Source organism: Primulina tabacum, chromosome 13, assembly GCF_025594145.1.
Source record: "Primulina tabacum isolate GXHZ01 chromosome 13, ASM2559414v2, whole genome shotgun sequence".
Taxonomy (NCBI): domain Eukaryota; kingdom Viridiplantae; phylum Streptophyta; class Magnoliopsida; order Lamiales; family Gesneriaceae; genus Primulina; species Primulina tabacum.
In genome coordinates this window covers 37,547,173-37,562,711 of record NC_134562.1, presented here as the reverse complement: position 1 = coordinate 37,562,711, position 15,539 = coordinate 37,547,173, and the positions used below count along the sequence as shown (strand labels likewise).

The 15,539-nt window shown below is 34.9% G+C and overlaps 2 protein-coding genes across 5 annotated transcripts in view; one reads left to right on the top strand and one right to left on the bottom strand.

Moving 5' to 3' along the window:
• Nucleotides 1-8,817, bottom strand: part of LOC142523416 (protein SWEETIE-like) — a 50,920-nt gene extending 42,103 nt beyond the window's left edge. For 2 of the 3 annotated variants that reach the window (XM_075627200.1, XM_075627202.1), the window contains exons 1-7: nucleotides 8,486-8,817; nucleotides 7,654-7,861; nucleotides 6,402-6,508; nucleotides 4,524-4,760; nucleotides 4,345-4,434; nucleotides 4,192-4,276; nucleotides 3,077-3,141 (exon numbers count right to left, since the gene is read on the bottom strand). In XM_075627200.1, coding sequence (XP_075483315.1) covers nucleotides 3,077-3,141; nucleotides 4,192-4,276; nucleotides 4,345-4,434; nucleotides 4,524-4,760; nucleotides 6,402-6,508; nucleotides 7,654-7,861; nucleotides 8,486-8,662 — 969 coding nt within the window. In that variant the 5' untranslated portion in view covers nucleotides 8,663-8,817. The remainder of the gene's footprint in view (nucleotides 1-3,076; nucleotides 3,142-4,191; nucleotides 4,277-4,344; nucleotides 4,435-4,523; nucleotides 4,761-6,401; nucleotides 6,509-7,653; nucleotides 7,862-8,485) is intronic. The other variant, XM_075627201.1, reaches the window with a different exon arrangement.
• Nucleotides 8,818-10,453: 1,636 nt separating this feature from the next.
• LOC142522708 (anthocyanidin 3-O-glucosyltransferase 5-like) lies at nucleotides 10,454-12,691 on the top strand. 2 transcript variants are annotated; one of them, XM_075626246.1, is made up of 2 exons: nucleotides 10,454-10,594; nucleotides 11,030-12,691. In XM_075626246.1, exon 2 carries the CDS (start codon nucleotides 11,057-11,059, stop codon nucleotides 12,515-12,517), a length of 1,461 nt encoding a protein of 486 aa, XP_075482361.1. In that variant the 5' UTR covers nucleotides 10,454-10,594; nucleotides 11,030-11,056; the 3' UTR covers nucleotides 12,518-12,691. The 2 variants fall into 2 exon arrangements, with proteins under 2 accessions (XP_075482361.1, XP_075482360.1); XM_075626245.1 differs by having other exon boundaries at nucleotides 10,475-10,594; nucleotides 10,984-12,691.
• Nucleotides 12,692-15,539: the final 2,848 nt, after the last annotated feature.

Below are 15,539 nucleotides of genomic sequence, written 5' to 3'. Positions count from 1 at the left end.
ACTGACGAATAGACTAAAAACAGTGATGAGGAAAACAATGGCGGAAAATCAATTTGCTTTCATTAAAGGAAGACAAATAATTGATTGTTGCCTCATTGCCAATGAAGTTGTAGAAGAGCATAGAAGGGAAAAAAAAGGTTGGATAATGAAAGTTGATTTGGAGAAAGCCTACGACAATGTCGATTGGAGATTTTTAGAAATTGTGCTTCAAAAGAAAGGATTTGGCGAGAGATGGAGGAGGTGGATAAAAGGGTGCGTCTCAAATGTTTCATTTTCCATCTTAATCAATGGAAAACCGAGGGGGAAGTTTAAAGAGGAAAGAGGGCTCCGACAAGGAGATCCTTTATCCCCCTTCCTCTTTAATCTAGTGATCGATGGGTTAGGGAGGTTGATGGATAAGGCGAAGGCAGCAAATGTTGTGAGAGGTCTTGCGGTTGGAAGGGATAACATATCGCACATTCAATTCGCGGATGACACATTGTTTCTTACCCAATCAAAGATACACATGTTGGAGGTGGTCGAACTTTTAAAACTGTTCTGCAGCAGATCTGGAATGAAGATTAACTTTGATAAAAGTGTTGTTCTAGGAATGAACTACTCGGATGAGGAAGTTGAGGGATTGGCTTCGGAAATTGGGTGCAAGAAAGAGCAATGGCCGATTACGTACTTGGGTGCACCGTTGAGGGAATCCAAATAAGATGGAATTTTGGGCACCTGTGGTGTCAAAAATGTCGAAAAAGTTAGCAAGTTGGAAGAAGTCATTTCTATCGAGAGGGGGTCGCTTGACATTGATAAAAGCGGTTCTCAGCGCAATGCCAACCTACTATATGTCTCTTTTCAAGGTACCGGTTTGCGTGGCTAAGATTATGGAAAATATGATGAGGGACTTTCTATGGGATGGGGCCGATGGGGAGATGCATTGCCACGTTGTTAGTTGGGAACAAGTGTGCAAGCCGAAAGATAAGGGAGGTCTCGGATTGGGTAACATTCGCTTAAGAAATAAGGCTCTATTAGGAAAATGGTGGTGGAGGTGCGCGGTAGAAAAAGACTCTTTATGGAAAAAAGTTTTGGGAAGCATCTACGGGAATGAAGAAAATGGGTGGGATGTAAGGTTGGCCAGGACATCGACTTTGAGAAGCCTTTGGAAGTTCATCTCTAGCTCTCACACGACTTGTCATCAGATGATTGGTACGGTGCTAAAGGGGGGAAACATTTTAAGATTCTGGGAGGATAGGTGGGTAGGTGAGATGCCATTCAGAGAGTGTTTTCCGCGTCTGTTCCGCCTCTCTTCGTGTACCAACAAGCCAATTAACCAGTTTTATTCGAGTAATGATAGTCAGGGTCAGTCTAGCTTTCAGTGGGACGTTAGGTTTAGAAGAGGGTTAAATACTTTCGAGTTGGAAGAGTGCAGTAACCTATTAGGAGTCTTAGATTCCGTTACATTGTCTGTGGGTACTATGGATACTCGTGTTTGGTTGGGGGATTCTTCCGGAGTCTTTTCCGTTTCATCTTTTTATTCATCATTCTTTCCAGTACGCACTTTTCCAATTTTCCCACAATACACTAACATTTGGCAAGTACCGCTACCACAAAAGGTAAAAGTGTTTTCTTGGATTGTGGCTTTGGGGAAATTGCAGACTTGCGATGAAATACAGAGAAGAAGGCCGGGCATAATTTTAAGTCCCCAGTGGTGCTGCTTATGCAAGAGAAGCGGGGAGAATCAGGACCACCTACTGCTGCACTGTGCTTTCACGACTACAATATGGATCAAAGTCATGCAGCATTTGGGCTTCCAATGGACTTTCCCTTGTAGATCGAGGGACATGCTGCTTATGGATCAGGAATTCCTTAAGGGGAAGGGTCTAACGGAATTCTGGTACGTAGTGATTCAGTGTATTTTCTAGTCAATCTGGATAGAACACAATAACAGAATTTTCAGCGATAAAGAGGATTCGGAGGAAGAAATATGGGAGAAGATCAAGTTCAGAGTGGCGACTTGGACGCTCAACATAACGCAGTTTCACAATATGTGAATATCGGACCTAGTTAGGGATTGGAATTTTATTTGTTCCTAGTGCTAGGGCTGTTTTTTATCACGGTTATGTTTTGTGGATCGCTCATCCACTTGTTTTGTAAACTTTAAATCTACTATATTAAATCACAGTTTCTTATAAAAAAAAAGAGAAATAGAAGTTGACGTTGCTATCAGATGGTTTTCGGATATCACATATAGACAGCATACTCTGAACATCCTTTGTGATCACTTCCTTGGTTAGAATCAGCTATTTTGAAAATTTTCGGTCATGACTTATAAACCACCACATGGCTTAGATTCCAATAAATTTGTAAAGATCACATCTAGGGGTGAGCAAAAACCAAACCAAACCCCAAGCTGATAATCCAAACCACAGTTTGGTATGGTTAATATCTATCACAGTATGAATCGGTTTTAAAATCAATCACACCGGAAAAAGTTTTGTTTAAAGTTTAGATTCCAAATCAAACCGATTTTATACACATAAAATATTGTATCATGGACTTTGTTAAAAACTCGAGTTACTAAGATTTTTTAAATTACAAAACATGGTTTGTTGTAATTGATTTTGCTTTTTTTAAAAAAAAATATTTATTTTCTTTTCTACTTTTTAAGAGATGTTTGTCGATATAGGTTATAACGGATGAATGTGAAGTTTTTTTGAAGCTAAAGTAAATCATTTTGAGGATTTATATTTTTTATACTAAATTTGTAATGTCATATGCTACAGGGTCAAATGCTTTTAATGACTATATGTATATCGATGCTTGTTTATTTATGATAGCTAAATCAAAGTTTAAAATGGGTCATCCAAATTATAATTTTTGATCAAAAGAGAAATATTTGATCCTATGCGTAACAACCATTTGAAAAGGAATTAAATCTCTATCACACAACGACACTTGACACTTGGAGTTTATTTAACATGAAAATGATCACATATTTTCACGCACAATTCGAAAAATATCTGACTGGAATTAATATATCTTTTATGTTGTAATAAAGGGTTTGTAAATCAAGTTAAGCTCACTAGCTACCAACCTGTAAAAAGCAAACCCACGATAAGGAGAGGCCAACTCGTATGTCCTTCGAACGAGGTCCAGTAACTGCAAGTTACAATTGGTCATAAACATATAAGCGAAAATAAAATTTAGACTTCAGCAAATAAAGAAATGTAAATACAGAAGCAATCACTAAATAATATTAACATATTGCCAGACTTGAAGATTCAAAAAGACCAATACATGAATTTTTTTATTAGAACAACGGGATTTTAATAAGCAGACACTTTTTTTATAGGAAACAATATTATATTAAATAATTAAAAACTATTAATCACAAGAAGCGGACAAGTGATCCGCACAGAAAAAATGAAAAACATAAGCCTTGATCATATTAAAATAAGCAGGTTCTTATTATTATGATCAAACTATTGATTGTTCTTTTGGGGAGGGGGTAAAAATTTTTGAGATGTGGTGGTTCACTGTTTGAGTTGGTCCGTGTGAATGGAGCGGAATAGGAAGATCTTTGAAGATCAAGAAGACTCGACCTAGGAGTGTTGTGACAAGATTAAATTCAGGGTTTCATGCTAGAGTTGAGAAATGTAGAGTTCAAATCGTTCTCGGTCTCATATTTGTATCGGAATTGAGGTCTGTATTATATTAATCTATTTTGACTATGGATCTCACTTCGTTTTATGTGGACCTCTGGTTCACTTTTTGTAATTAATTTTATCAATCAATATAATATTGTTTCTGATAAAAAAACTATTGAGTGTTCTTTTCTTCCAAGACCACCATGTTTCCTACTGTCTTAGTACCAAAAGAAATTTGGCTACCAGCAAATTCACAACCATCACCTCAAATATTAGATATTCCAACAAAAGGCAACCTTGACCAGAAATAACCACATATTTGCCAAGGCAGTGGAAGCATATCGGGAAGCTAATTTGCTAGAGATGTATACATAGCGCCCTAACGACTAAATATTTCAATGTCCATAAAATATCCTCATGTTTTTTACCGATTCTTTAAAATCTAGCCCAGACTCACAGTTGGACCACAACCTCATCTTGCCTTCATTCCTAGATAGCCTAGACCTAAAACCTGACAAGTTCGCCCCCAGCGCAGTTTTCGAAAATCTATAGGTGTCTGTACCTTTTATAAATGGAATGCATAAGTGCTTCTGCAAGCCACCTTCAAGTTTCTTGGGAGCGACATGACTTTTTCCTCGTGGTTGCACCTAACATATGAATGATAAAAAAACAGAGAGGTGCGAGATAGAACCAAGTTGAGAACAACGATTCATACCTGTGCATCAGGATTCATTCCAAGAGCCAGCAATGCTCCTAAAGCTTCGGCAAAAGCATCCCTTACAGATTTCACCGGATCCTCAAGGGCCTACAACAAATAGACTTTATCGCTTCCTATCTACAGAAAGAATCAATACTAATAAGATAAATAAAGAGAGAACATGATAACAACAGAACCTTTACACAAAGAGACAAACAGTTCTCAAGTTCTCCAAGTCCTATTCCCGGTCCACCAATATTTGCAAATGCCTTGAGGCATTTTGCAGCAGCTATTCTGACACTAAAAGATTTATCTACAACTCCTATCCGTGTAATCGCACGAAAGGCCTCTGTATAAGCTGCAGAATTAGCACTCCCACCAGAACCTTCCAAAGCATTGCGAAGCATGTGCAAGGCCTCTTGTCTCACAAAATCCTAGAGCACCCAGCAGTTAGGTAGGATATTCATGGCTATTTAATGAAATTCATATTGAGAATAAATAATAACACTTTATATCATGTGACACATTTCAGTTGAAACAAATCGGAGAAGCATCACAAATAAAGCTTTCAATATCTAAACTCTGTAATTAATTATGAAACACATTGAAATTTGCAAGAAAAGAAAAAAATAATTTTCTGACGAGTCATTTCATTATTCATTCTCCCTAACTGTGTGCAGGAACTGTTATAAGGAAACGAGGCAACTTAAATCAGATTCATCTCAGTGCCTGAGTTTTTTAATGTTTGTCAACCCGTTTAAAGAAATAAAATGTGGCTTCATTGCAGAAACGAGGAGAATGAAAAGGCTTCATTGCATAAATTTTCGCATTTAAGGATTTGGACCAGTTTGATAAGAAAAATGATGCTGACCAAGGTGTAGAAAGTATCAGAGTATGACCAACATTTTCTTCCTAAAGAGGAAACAAATCACGGACAATAAATAAACTAACGTTGTGCGACGACTTTACGTCAGGCCCAGATTCTAAATGTACAATTCCGCAGCCTCAGATTTTAAACCAAAGGATTTTAGAACTTCTAAAATTTTAAAAAAATGTAATTACATCACAATTTAATTGCACAGTGTCAAAAAAGTAAAAGATGAAAAGAGGTTAACATTACTCCAAACTTTTGTTTTGAATAATATCGACAGAATTTGAGGGCCAATTGAACGCAGAAAATTTAAACAATGTATGTTCTTAAATAATGCCAGAAGGAAGGAAAACATTATTTCCTGTAAGAAGTAACAAAAAAGGAAATATTTTATAAGAAACATAAATAATATTACTGAAAATGCAAGAATTAAGGAAACCCAGCACTGAGATAATCAATTTTACACCCCCTAATGTAAGCAACTGTTCACTGCAGAGATTCGCAGGGAAGAGAGAGTGTAAAGAGGGAGCAACGTGTAAAAGAGAAAACATGCTTTTAGTCAAAAAATTCCAAATCTACATTACACCATCTAACTCTACATAAATGACATAACAAGTCAGGTTTCAATCCTGAGTTTAATTAAGAGATAGAAAGGTTCACTCACTGTGATGTCCTTGAAAATAATTCTTGATTGACATAAATTGTTCAACAAAATTCCAATGTCGGTTCTATCCTATAAGACATAAAAAAATCATTTTCGTTTGAAATTTCTCACATCTATCATCTATGGAAGATCGAAAGGTGACAGGCTAGTGTTGAAAAGGCTTCAGTCTTCACCACAAAAATCCTTGAACCACATACAACTCAAACAAAACTTTATTTTATTTTCTTTTCTTGGAGAGGTGCACAGAGGAGAGGAATTCTTCCGCATTCTCTAGCTTCAACAACCTTGTGTTGCCGAAAGAAAACAAAAAGAACTTGTATATGTCACATGAGTAAGGCATACATATATGCTTCAAACGTGACAGATCAAACAAATCTATGCAGGTTTTGTTACCCTGTGTTTCCAGAGCAACAAATATTGACTACTCAATGTCAATATAAAGCATAAAACAGCTACTTTTCTTCCACGTTAGATAAAATGGATGATGTTATAGGAAAGAAAGTTAAAAACTACTTGATTAAAAAGGGATTTAAAAAATACCTCACTAAATTTTAGAAGCTTTACAACAATATTAGTTGTTTCAAGAAATCCAGAAACAATCCGTCTTCCAAAGCAGCGATACAATTCTCCCAAGCATTGGGCAGCACCTACACCAGTATCCAGAAAATGACAATAATGAACACTTCCCCCAAATACTATTACCCAATTTTACAATCAAAACATATTTGGCATAACAACAATGCCTTTTCATAAAAATGTAAAGAACATATCATCGACCATATGTTCCCCCAGCGGCCAGCCTGCTATAAAATGATTATTCTCAGGGTCGGGATGCTGTTTTCAACATTTGTGCTGGATGATGGGGCAGAGTGAAACTACAAAAAATCAGCGCAAGAACAGGCAATCCAGTGTGGCTACAAGATATTGCTTTTTCGGGGGAAAATAATAGTTTCTGAATGCAGGATACAGGATGTTGGATTCTACACACCAGCTACCTATGAATGGTCTAAGAAAAGAAAGAAACTAGCAAGGAGTTCAGAAAGCCAAGGCCATAACTCATGCATAACCACGAGCCCATAACAGTAACAGTGCATTAATGATTCCAGTAGGGTCATATTAGTGCATCAGAGTAAGGGTTAGCAGAGAAACCAAACCACAAGTTTGAATCGGTTTTATAATTAACCAAACCAAAAAAATTGGTTTGGATTCAAAGTAGAGATAAAAAAAAAACAAATTCAAACCAAGCAGACCATATTTTGGGCCCTGAAAATCTATTCATAATGATAATTAAGCAAAAAATGAAACCTAAAAAGAATTTAGAAAATTTATTCATAAGTATAATTTATTAATGATAATATCATTGTCACGCGTTACATTATTAAATGCTTTAATGTTTAAATGTGTACTGATATTTGTTTACTTACAATATCTAGTTTATAAATTTCAAATTTTATTTTAAATAATCAAAACATTTCATGTGAAAATCCATCATCCAAATCGAGCCGAAACAAAAATCTAAGTCCAGTTTTGTTTGTTTTCTAATTTTTAATTTGCTATTTAGTAAGACCGATAAACTTGGTTTGGTTTGAGTTTCTATCAAAACCCTAATTAACCGGTATTTGCTCACCCCTATATTAAAAGCACAACTTAACGACATGATGTATCAAAAAGTTTGAAAAAATAATGGCCTCACTGCAATAAATCAATCATCTCTCAGATATGTTCTGACTTGTCTATATAACAAATAACAAGAAAAAATTCATTATGGGTAAAAAACAAATTTGGTACTAACCAGAAACTTTTTGAGCCTCACTCTTCTTTCCATCAGAAAGAAAACCCTGCAGGCTGCTTGCTCTAGAGTATATTGAAATCCCATCACCCTTCGAGATTATCTTTGCCATTGCCACTGATGCCAAATGTCGCACTGGCCTACGAGCTCCAAGCACAAGTAGAGTATACAGAGTGTCCTCACATTTCCTTTGCCAAAGCAGTATAGATTCCTGAAATGTTGGAACCTATGATCAGATGTCTGAAGCCCTCAATTTCACAAGCACCAAAAATAAGAGAATTTAACCCCTACAACATGAGAAGTGCTGGGAAATAATAGATTGAAATAAAAAGGACAACATTAAAAATGATTTAAAAGGGTATTGATACAGAATGTTTTGATCAAGATAGACCAAACACCTCAAAAACAATTTATTTCTCAAAAATTAAAACCCTTCTGGTTTTACAATCATGCACCCGACCACCGGCCAAGATGTCATAAAAAAGAAACCTACAACTTGAGATTCCAGCAATGTTAATACTATAACTCTATTACAAGCTGTATGCAATTCATTATAATTTTCTTTTAATATCAACAAGTACCTAAGATTTATCTCATTGAATTTCACGCTGAAACAGATGCATTTTTTTCTTCAACAACTCAAAAACGACACAAACGCAAGACAAAGACCGTAATAAAGCTAAGATTTTTTTAAAAAAAACAAAAAAAAAAAAAAGAGGACCTTTTTAGGCCAATTAGGTACCGAAATTTCTCAAAAAAAAAAAGCAGGAAGAGAAGTAGGCAACACCACATTGAGCACAAAACTTAAATAAGCTAAGAGGTGATCAAAAACAACCTTGGGCTCCTCTTCAATTGCCGATATTAGATCAGACAAAAGATCAAAACAGAGAAGTGGGTCCGGAGGCTTATGAGCGGCAGAAGCCACGATCGATTCGAGCTGCGCTACCAGCACTCCGAATCTTGACAAAGGCACGTTCTCTCTCACGAAATTTTTCGCCATAGCCTTGCTCATATGCGAGATGTATTGGCGTCTGCCACACTGAGGAAAATATGAGGAGAGAACAGAAATGCTTTGTCTTCTTTCTGGGAATTGCACTATATCTCAGCTATACTGCTCGTCTTTTTTTCGGCGATGGATTCTTGGAAGAGAGCTTATGTTTATTGACACTTCTCGCAACTTTTATAATACATGTGATTTATCTAAAAAATGGACATAAAATAATGATTAATGATTCAAGAAAATACAATTATAATAAGAAAAAACTATATTTCGAGTTCGAGAGTTGGAAAAAATATTTAATTAAATTTTTATTAAGCTGTTTACAGGGAGCACATAGGATCGATGCTCTCATATACCCGTTTTTTTTCTCAATTGTGCTTTTGGGATTGTTGGAAAATTAATTTAAATTGAGATTAATTGCTCTAATTTGCTTGTTTGAAATGGAAATTTAACACTAGTCATTGGATTTGAAAATTTTGTAATTTTTCGTTGAACTCCATAATCTGAGAGATTTTGAATTAAAGAATAAAAATATAACTTCCTATTAATATATTAATAACTTTAAATATTATTGTTTTCCAAGGAAAAAAATTGCATGAAATATGCTATTTAATTTTCAATCTCATCAAATATCAATGTAGAATGTAGATTTCTCAAATATATATATATTATATATATATATATATAACTCCTACTTTCGAGTACAGATTTTAGGCATTATTTTGTCGAACAAACTAAACTCAAATGCTTAAAGGAGTGTTTACTTCCTGTGGAATTATGTATTCTTTCTTCATTTTGTTCTTATTATTGTTATATTGGGCCTCAGCCCAATATTGCAGCCCACATAGTAAATCATGGGAGAAAATGCCCAAGTCAGTATATATTACATATAGCCCGTGAAGAAAAAGAACTCGACAACCTACTTCAATTTCAAAACACATTTCATTTATAAAAAAAATAAATATAAAAATAGAACCCCAATATTTTAGATTCACTATTTATGACGTAATTTATTATTGCTCAATTATGCCTTAAGGTTCATTTCAAAAGAAGGGCAGAGAATGATAGGATGTCTGGAATATTTTCAAAAGAAAGAGGCATAGGTAATACAATATTTCATTGTGTAGCACTCAAAATCTCTGTCTCGGTATGTTTTTTCATATGAAATGAAATCAAACGTCAATCAAGATTCTTGAAATGTACTTATCTTGTATATAAATTTCTACTAAATTGTTTTTCAAGTATATAAAAATATTGTAGCATGGCGAAGATAAATTAAATGCGAGAAAACTTTCTTAATTTCTTATGAGAAAACTATGAATTGAAAGTGGCCGTAACCATGTGCAGTAGCTAAAGCTTATGGTTCTTGCAACCGTATAAATAAATTAATGTATGGATTAAAAGCTATAATTATACTTAGTTAATGCTAGGAAATGAAGGAACTGTGTAATGCCGCATGTCAAACTTAATTCCACGTATAGTAATTTTGATCGTTAATTAAGGGGATTAAGGAATAATATCGCACATAGAATATATACATTATTTGGAATTAAAAGTTATTTTCATGTTAAGATAATGAGACAGTGGAAAGAAATTTTGAGTAAATAATTTGAAGTGTTGGTGTAACAAGACAAAAATACAACGATTTCTTTGTGAATAAAGACGACATCGGGAATATGAGTGTAATTCGTGAAACTCACGTTTGACGTACGTTTCCTTCAACTGAAAATGATTCTTTCTCAATCAATACATGCATACTTCCACAGAACTCTCACGTTTAATTGCCTCTTCTTCCGGTCTTCGCGTGCATCAATTTTCCCATGATCTCCTCTCGTCTCAATTTTCCTTCAATTGAAAATCTTCTTTTGCCGTCAAAGCATCAAGGGGTTAAGGCTAAGGAGAAGTTCTACAGAATAACATTGTCTGCTATATATCTTATTTCAGGTACGTACTAAAAGCATTATATATTTTTGTTGCTACAAAAGTGAAAGTGAAACTCACTCTGCATTGATCTGGTCTCGAGAACATTTTCAAAGAGGCCTGAATTAGCTTTTTGTTGAAATGATTACTATACATGTATATATATGCATGCATGATTCTTTGTAATATATAAGTGAACTTTGACTAGCTACTTAAGGTGTTTCATATATACATGTATATGTGTGTGTATACGTATATATAGTCTTCTTCTGCTACTTCCTAATTATTTACAATTTATTTAATGTTTATCTTATTTATTTATTAACAACATACGCAATGAGACTACTAAGTAGTATTTATCATGTTTCTCCTTGTAAACTTTGTAATTCCTGATTTCCTTTTCATTTGATTAGGTGCTTATAAACTTTTTACTTCCTTATTTCATTTCCCATGTGACAGTCGACTTTGAGAGAAGATAAATCAACCATGAGTGGCTCCTCAGACAATCTTCACATCTTTATTCTCTCCAGTCCCGGAGTCGGACATCTCATCCCGGTTCAACTCCTAGCCGAACGCCTCGCCACCCAACACAACGTCAAAACCACCATTCTCGCAGTCACAACCAGCAGTTCTCCGTTGGAATCCAGCCTCCTGAAGCTTCCAACTGAAGAGGGACTCGTCGAAACAGTGGAGCTTCCCCTTGGTGACATCTCACGCCTCATAAATCCTTCTATACAAGTTGCCACAACACTGTGCATGATGCTCCGGGAAGCTTTGCCATTAATCCGCTCAGCCATCGCCTCCATGGACCGCAAGCCGGACGCCTTGATTGTAGATCTTTTCGGGACCGAAGCGCTGCCGATTGCCTTGGAGTATAAACTGCCCAAGTATGTCTATGTTCCCTCTAATGCATGGTATACTGCGTTGACTGTATACTGTCCGGTTCTTGACGGAGAAATCAAAGGTCAATATGTTGATGAGCAGGATTACTTGAAAATTCCGGGCTGCAAACCGATTCGACCGGTGGATGTGGTAGACCCGATGCTAAACCGGGATGATCAGCAGTATGTAGAGTATCTGAGACGGGGGAAAGAATACACTTTATTTGATGGGATTTTGTTGAACTCTTGGGAAGATTTGGAGTCTAAAACCCTCGAGGCTTTTAGGGAAAATGAAGCGTTGAGGTCTGTGATGACCAACCCCGTTTACCCTATCGGTCCTTTGACGAGAACCATCGAACCGAACGTGTTGGAAAATGGCTTCATGGCTTGGCTAGACAAACAACCTAATCAAAGTGTTTTATTTGTATCATTCGGAAGTGGTGGGGTGCTATCAACTGAGCAAATGACCGAGTTGGCTTGGGGGCTGGAGATGAGCCAACAGCAGTTCATTTGGGTGGTGCGAAGTCCGACCTATGGCCGTGTGGACGATGCATTTTTCACTAGAGACTATGGGTCGGAATGGTCTCCGAGCTTTTTGCCTCCGGGGTTCTTAACCCGAACCCAAAATATAGGAGTGTTGGTCCCATTGTGGGGACAACAAGTCAAAATCCTGAGCCATCCATCGATCGGAGGATTCTTGTCGCATTGCGGGTGGAACTCGACGTTGGAAAGCATAGTTAGTGGGGTGCCGATGATAGCGTGGCCGCTATATGCCGAGCAAAAGTTGAACGCCGCCATGTTGACAGAGGAGCTTGGGGTGGCATTGCGGCCGGAGGAGTTGCCCACAAGGAAAGTGGTGGGGAGGGAAGAGATAGAGAAATTGGTGAGAACGTTAATTCAGGGGGAAGATGGAAAAGTGATGAGGGATAAGGTTAAAAGGTTGAAAATTAGTGCTGCCAGCGCTCTAAGCGAACTCAGTGGCTCGTCATACAAATCCATGTGCCAGATTCTCTCCAACATCAGTAACAAGAGATCAGCTCGAATGATGAAAAAATTTGTGTTTTAATATTTATTCAAGTTTGAGTGCATGCGAGGAGAAAAATACTGTGTGGCATGCATGATTTTATTTGGTCGTCTAGTTATCTATCTTGTTATTATGATGAGTAGTAAGTGGCTCCTGTGCCCAAATAAGCCAAATTAATCGTCAATATTTTATGTGAATATTGCGATTCTCGATTTACTGAGTCATGCACGAAATTCAGACATATAATGTTCAGATCCATAAATTCCAGTGAGGAGATTATCCATTAAAGTTGAGAATGACTTAAATCTTTTCTCATGAAAATGTTCGTTGAGCTGTCACTGTCATGCATTTTAGATGCATCGGTGATGGGAGCATAATTAGTCAAAAGCGGCATATCGAAAATTGTGAGAATTGAGACACTCGGTACATAAACTATTGCGTTGGAGCTCCATTAGAGCTCCTCTTCCTCAGTTGAGAGGCATTCCAAATCGAAGCAATATAAAAATATCTTAAATTAGAGAGAGTAAAGTATCATGGGGTTATATTTTGGGATTGAGATTGTGAGAGACTGTGTGTTTTGTATACACTTGTAATATTTTCATATAATAAATATTTTCAGTAGCTCCGTGAATGTAGTCTATATTGTGTGAATCACATAAATTTTTGTGTTCTTGTTAATTATTTTTAATTCCGCATTTTTTTGATATTATATAATCATCATATTCGCTATCATCTCGGCATAATCCTCAACAACTGTTACCAAGGCCTTATTGTAAAATTTCTTAGAATTCTAAGTATGCTTTGTGTTTGTAGCTTTGTCCGATTTTTACCAATATCATCTGATTCGATGTTTTTCCTGAAATAAATACTGATCCAAACATTATTAATTCTGCAATAAATAAAGATTCGGAGAAGGATTTTATTTATTAATGGGAAAAAACTGAAAAGTTTTATATACCAACTTGAACAAATTGGTTATCAAACGAATTATCCAGATGAGAAATTTTATTTAAGCCTGAGTATGTCTTTAAATCTCTATTCACGGAAACTTGTAGTTTTGTATATGGTGGTGACCTTTGTATAGACAATGAAACTTCTAATGAAATTAAATAAACATATCCCATTTTAGTATACTGTTTAGGAACTAAATTTGGTATCTCAAATACATTAAATGATCATGTTTGCAAATGCTTTTTGCTAACTTTGTGGGGGGAAAAATTCACAATCACTTTTTTTCATTTGCAAACTTTATGAAGGAAAAATGCATAATCCTTTTTTTAAAGTATTTACGAACTCTGTCATAATCCTTCTCCAACATGGGAGAGTGTGAACACCCAACCCCGTATCTTCTAAAAATATATATGTTTTATATCATTTGGGCTTTTTAAGTGCTAGAAAGACTATCGGGCTTTTGATACAGTTAAAGTTTGTGTTGCTATATCATTTGAATGAGTTGTAATTTGCAAGGTTACCGAAATATTTCGAACTAATAATTAAAGAAATTTCCGATCCAGTCCACAAATATTCTTTCCAAAGCTTTGTTGGTGATTCATATTAAAAAAATGAGGGTGTCTTTGGATTTGATAGATTCATATCGGATTAGTGAATTTAATATATAAATTTCGGATGACTTTTATTAAGATATAAAATTTTCGAAATCTATCAAGAATCAATCTTAAAATAAGAGGAGATCGAATTTTAAATTCAGAACACACATTCTTGAAATTTAAAAGGGAAACATTTTCCTTGCATATTTTCTACATGCAAAACCTGTTATATTTGACATAGGTAGATTTTGTTAATGTTTAAAAAAAAATATTAAGAACTTTTCTTTTACACGTTTAGAATAATCCAAATAGAATTGGAATTGGGAACTCAATATTGAAATAAGTAGCTCATGCATATATTCTTTCTCGCGCGATTAAAGTATGTAAAGAATAGTTGACACCACTATTAAAGTGTTAACCCACAAAAAAGCTTCATTTTCACCACTTTTTTTCGGATCTAGTACACCTGAAAGATCCTCCAACAATTTATTTATATTTTCACTTTTTTTTTTGTTCAGAGTTATTATAATTGAATCTCGAATTTAAGATATAATATCAAATTTGTGATTTTGGTATCAGATTAATTGTAAATCATCTGCCAAATAAATTTTATCATACTATAATGAAAAATTCATTATATTATATATCCTAAACACATGACCTCTGGCTGTTTGTTTCATTCTCTAGATTAATCTTCTACTGCGTACATACGTTCACATATATTTTATTTTGCACATCTTTCTATTTAATATCACTCATAAATTTGAATTTTCAATCATATTTTATCTCTATATTTCCTAATGTGAAATAACATCATTATTCATTAACCCGAGTTTTTTTTTTTTTTAAATGCACTTGTCTTATAAGTTTCTATTACATTGTTTCTCAAGTCACGAAGTTGGTTTCGGAAATGTATTTATATTTATTATTATAAATTAAAGGTCGCATGTTGAATATAAATTAAATTACTTTCTACCTAAAAAACTTTGAATTGAAAGTGGTAACCATGTGCAACTAAAGCTTTTATATATATATTAATTCGGAACCGTATTAATAAATTAATGAAGAAATTTAAAATCTATAATGTTATGAAATGAAGGAACAATATAATGCCACATATCAAACAGAGTATCTTTCCACGTATTGTAATTTTGATCCTTAATTAATGGTTAATTAAAAACTCTATTATAAAGTGTAGATTCCTTGATTTGTAATTTTGTAGAATATATATATATATATATATATATATATATATATATATATATATACACACCACATTAATTATAATTATGGGGAAATATATTATATGCCATATCGATACTTTTTCATTTGTATATCTGTATAGGTGTCAATGTAGGTCTAAGTCTAACAATTTGTTTAGCATTAATCTTTTTCAATTAATCAAGATAATTAAATTATATTAACCTAATTGGTTCTTCCATCATCGGATAACGTCAAACTACATCCTCAAGTTTTAATTATTTAATTTACGGTCACTAATTTTGCTCCTCTCGAAG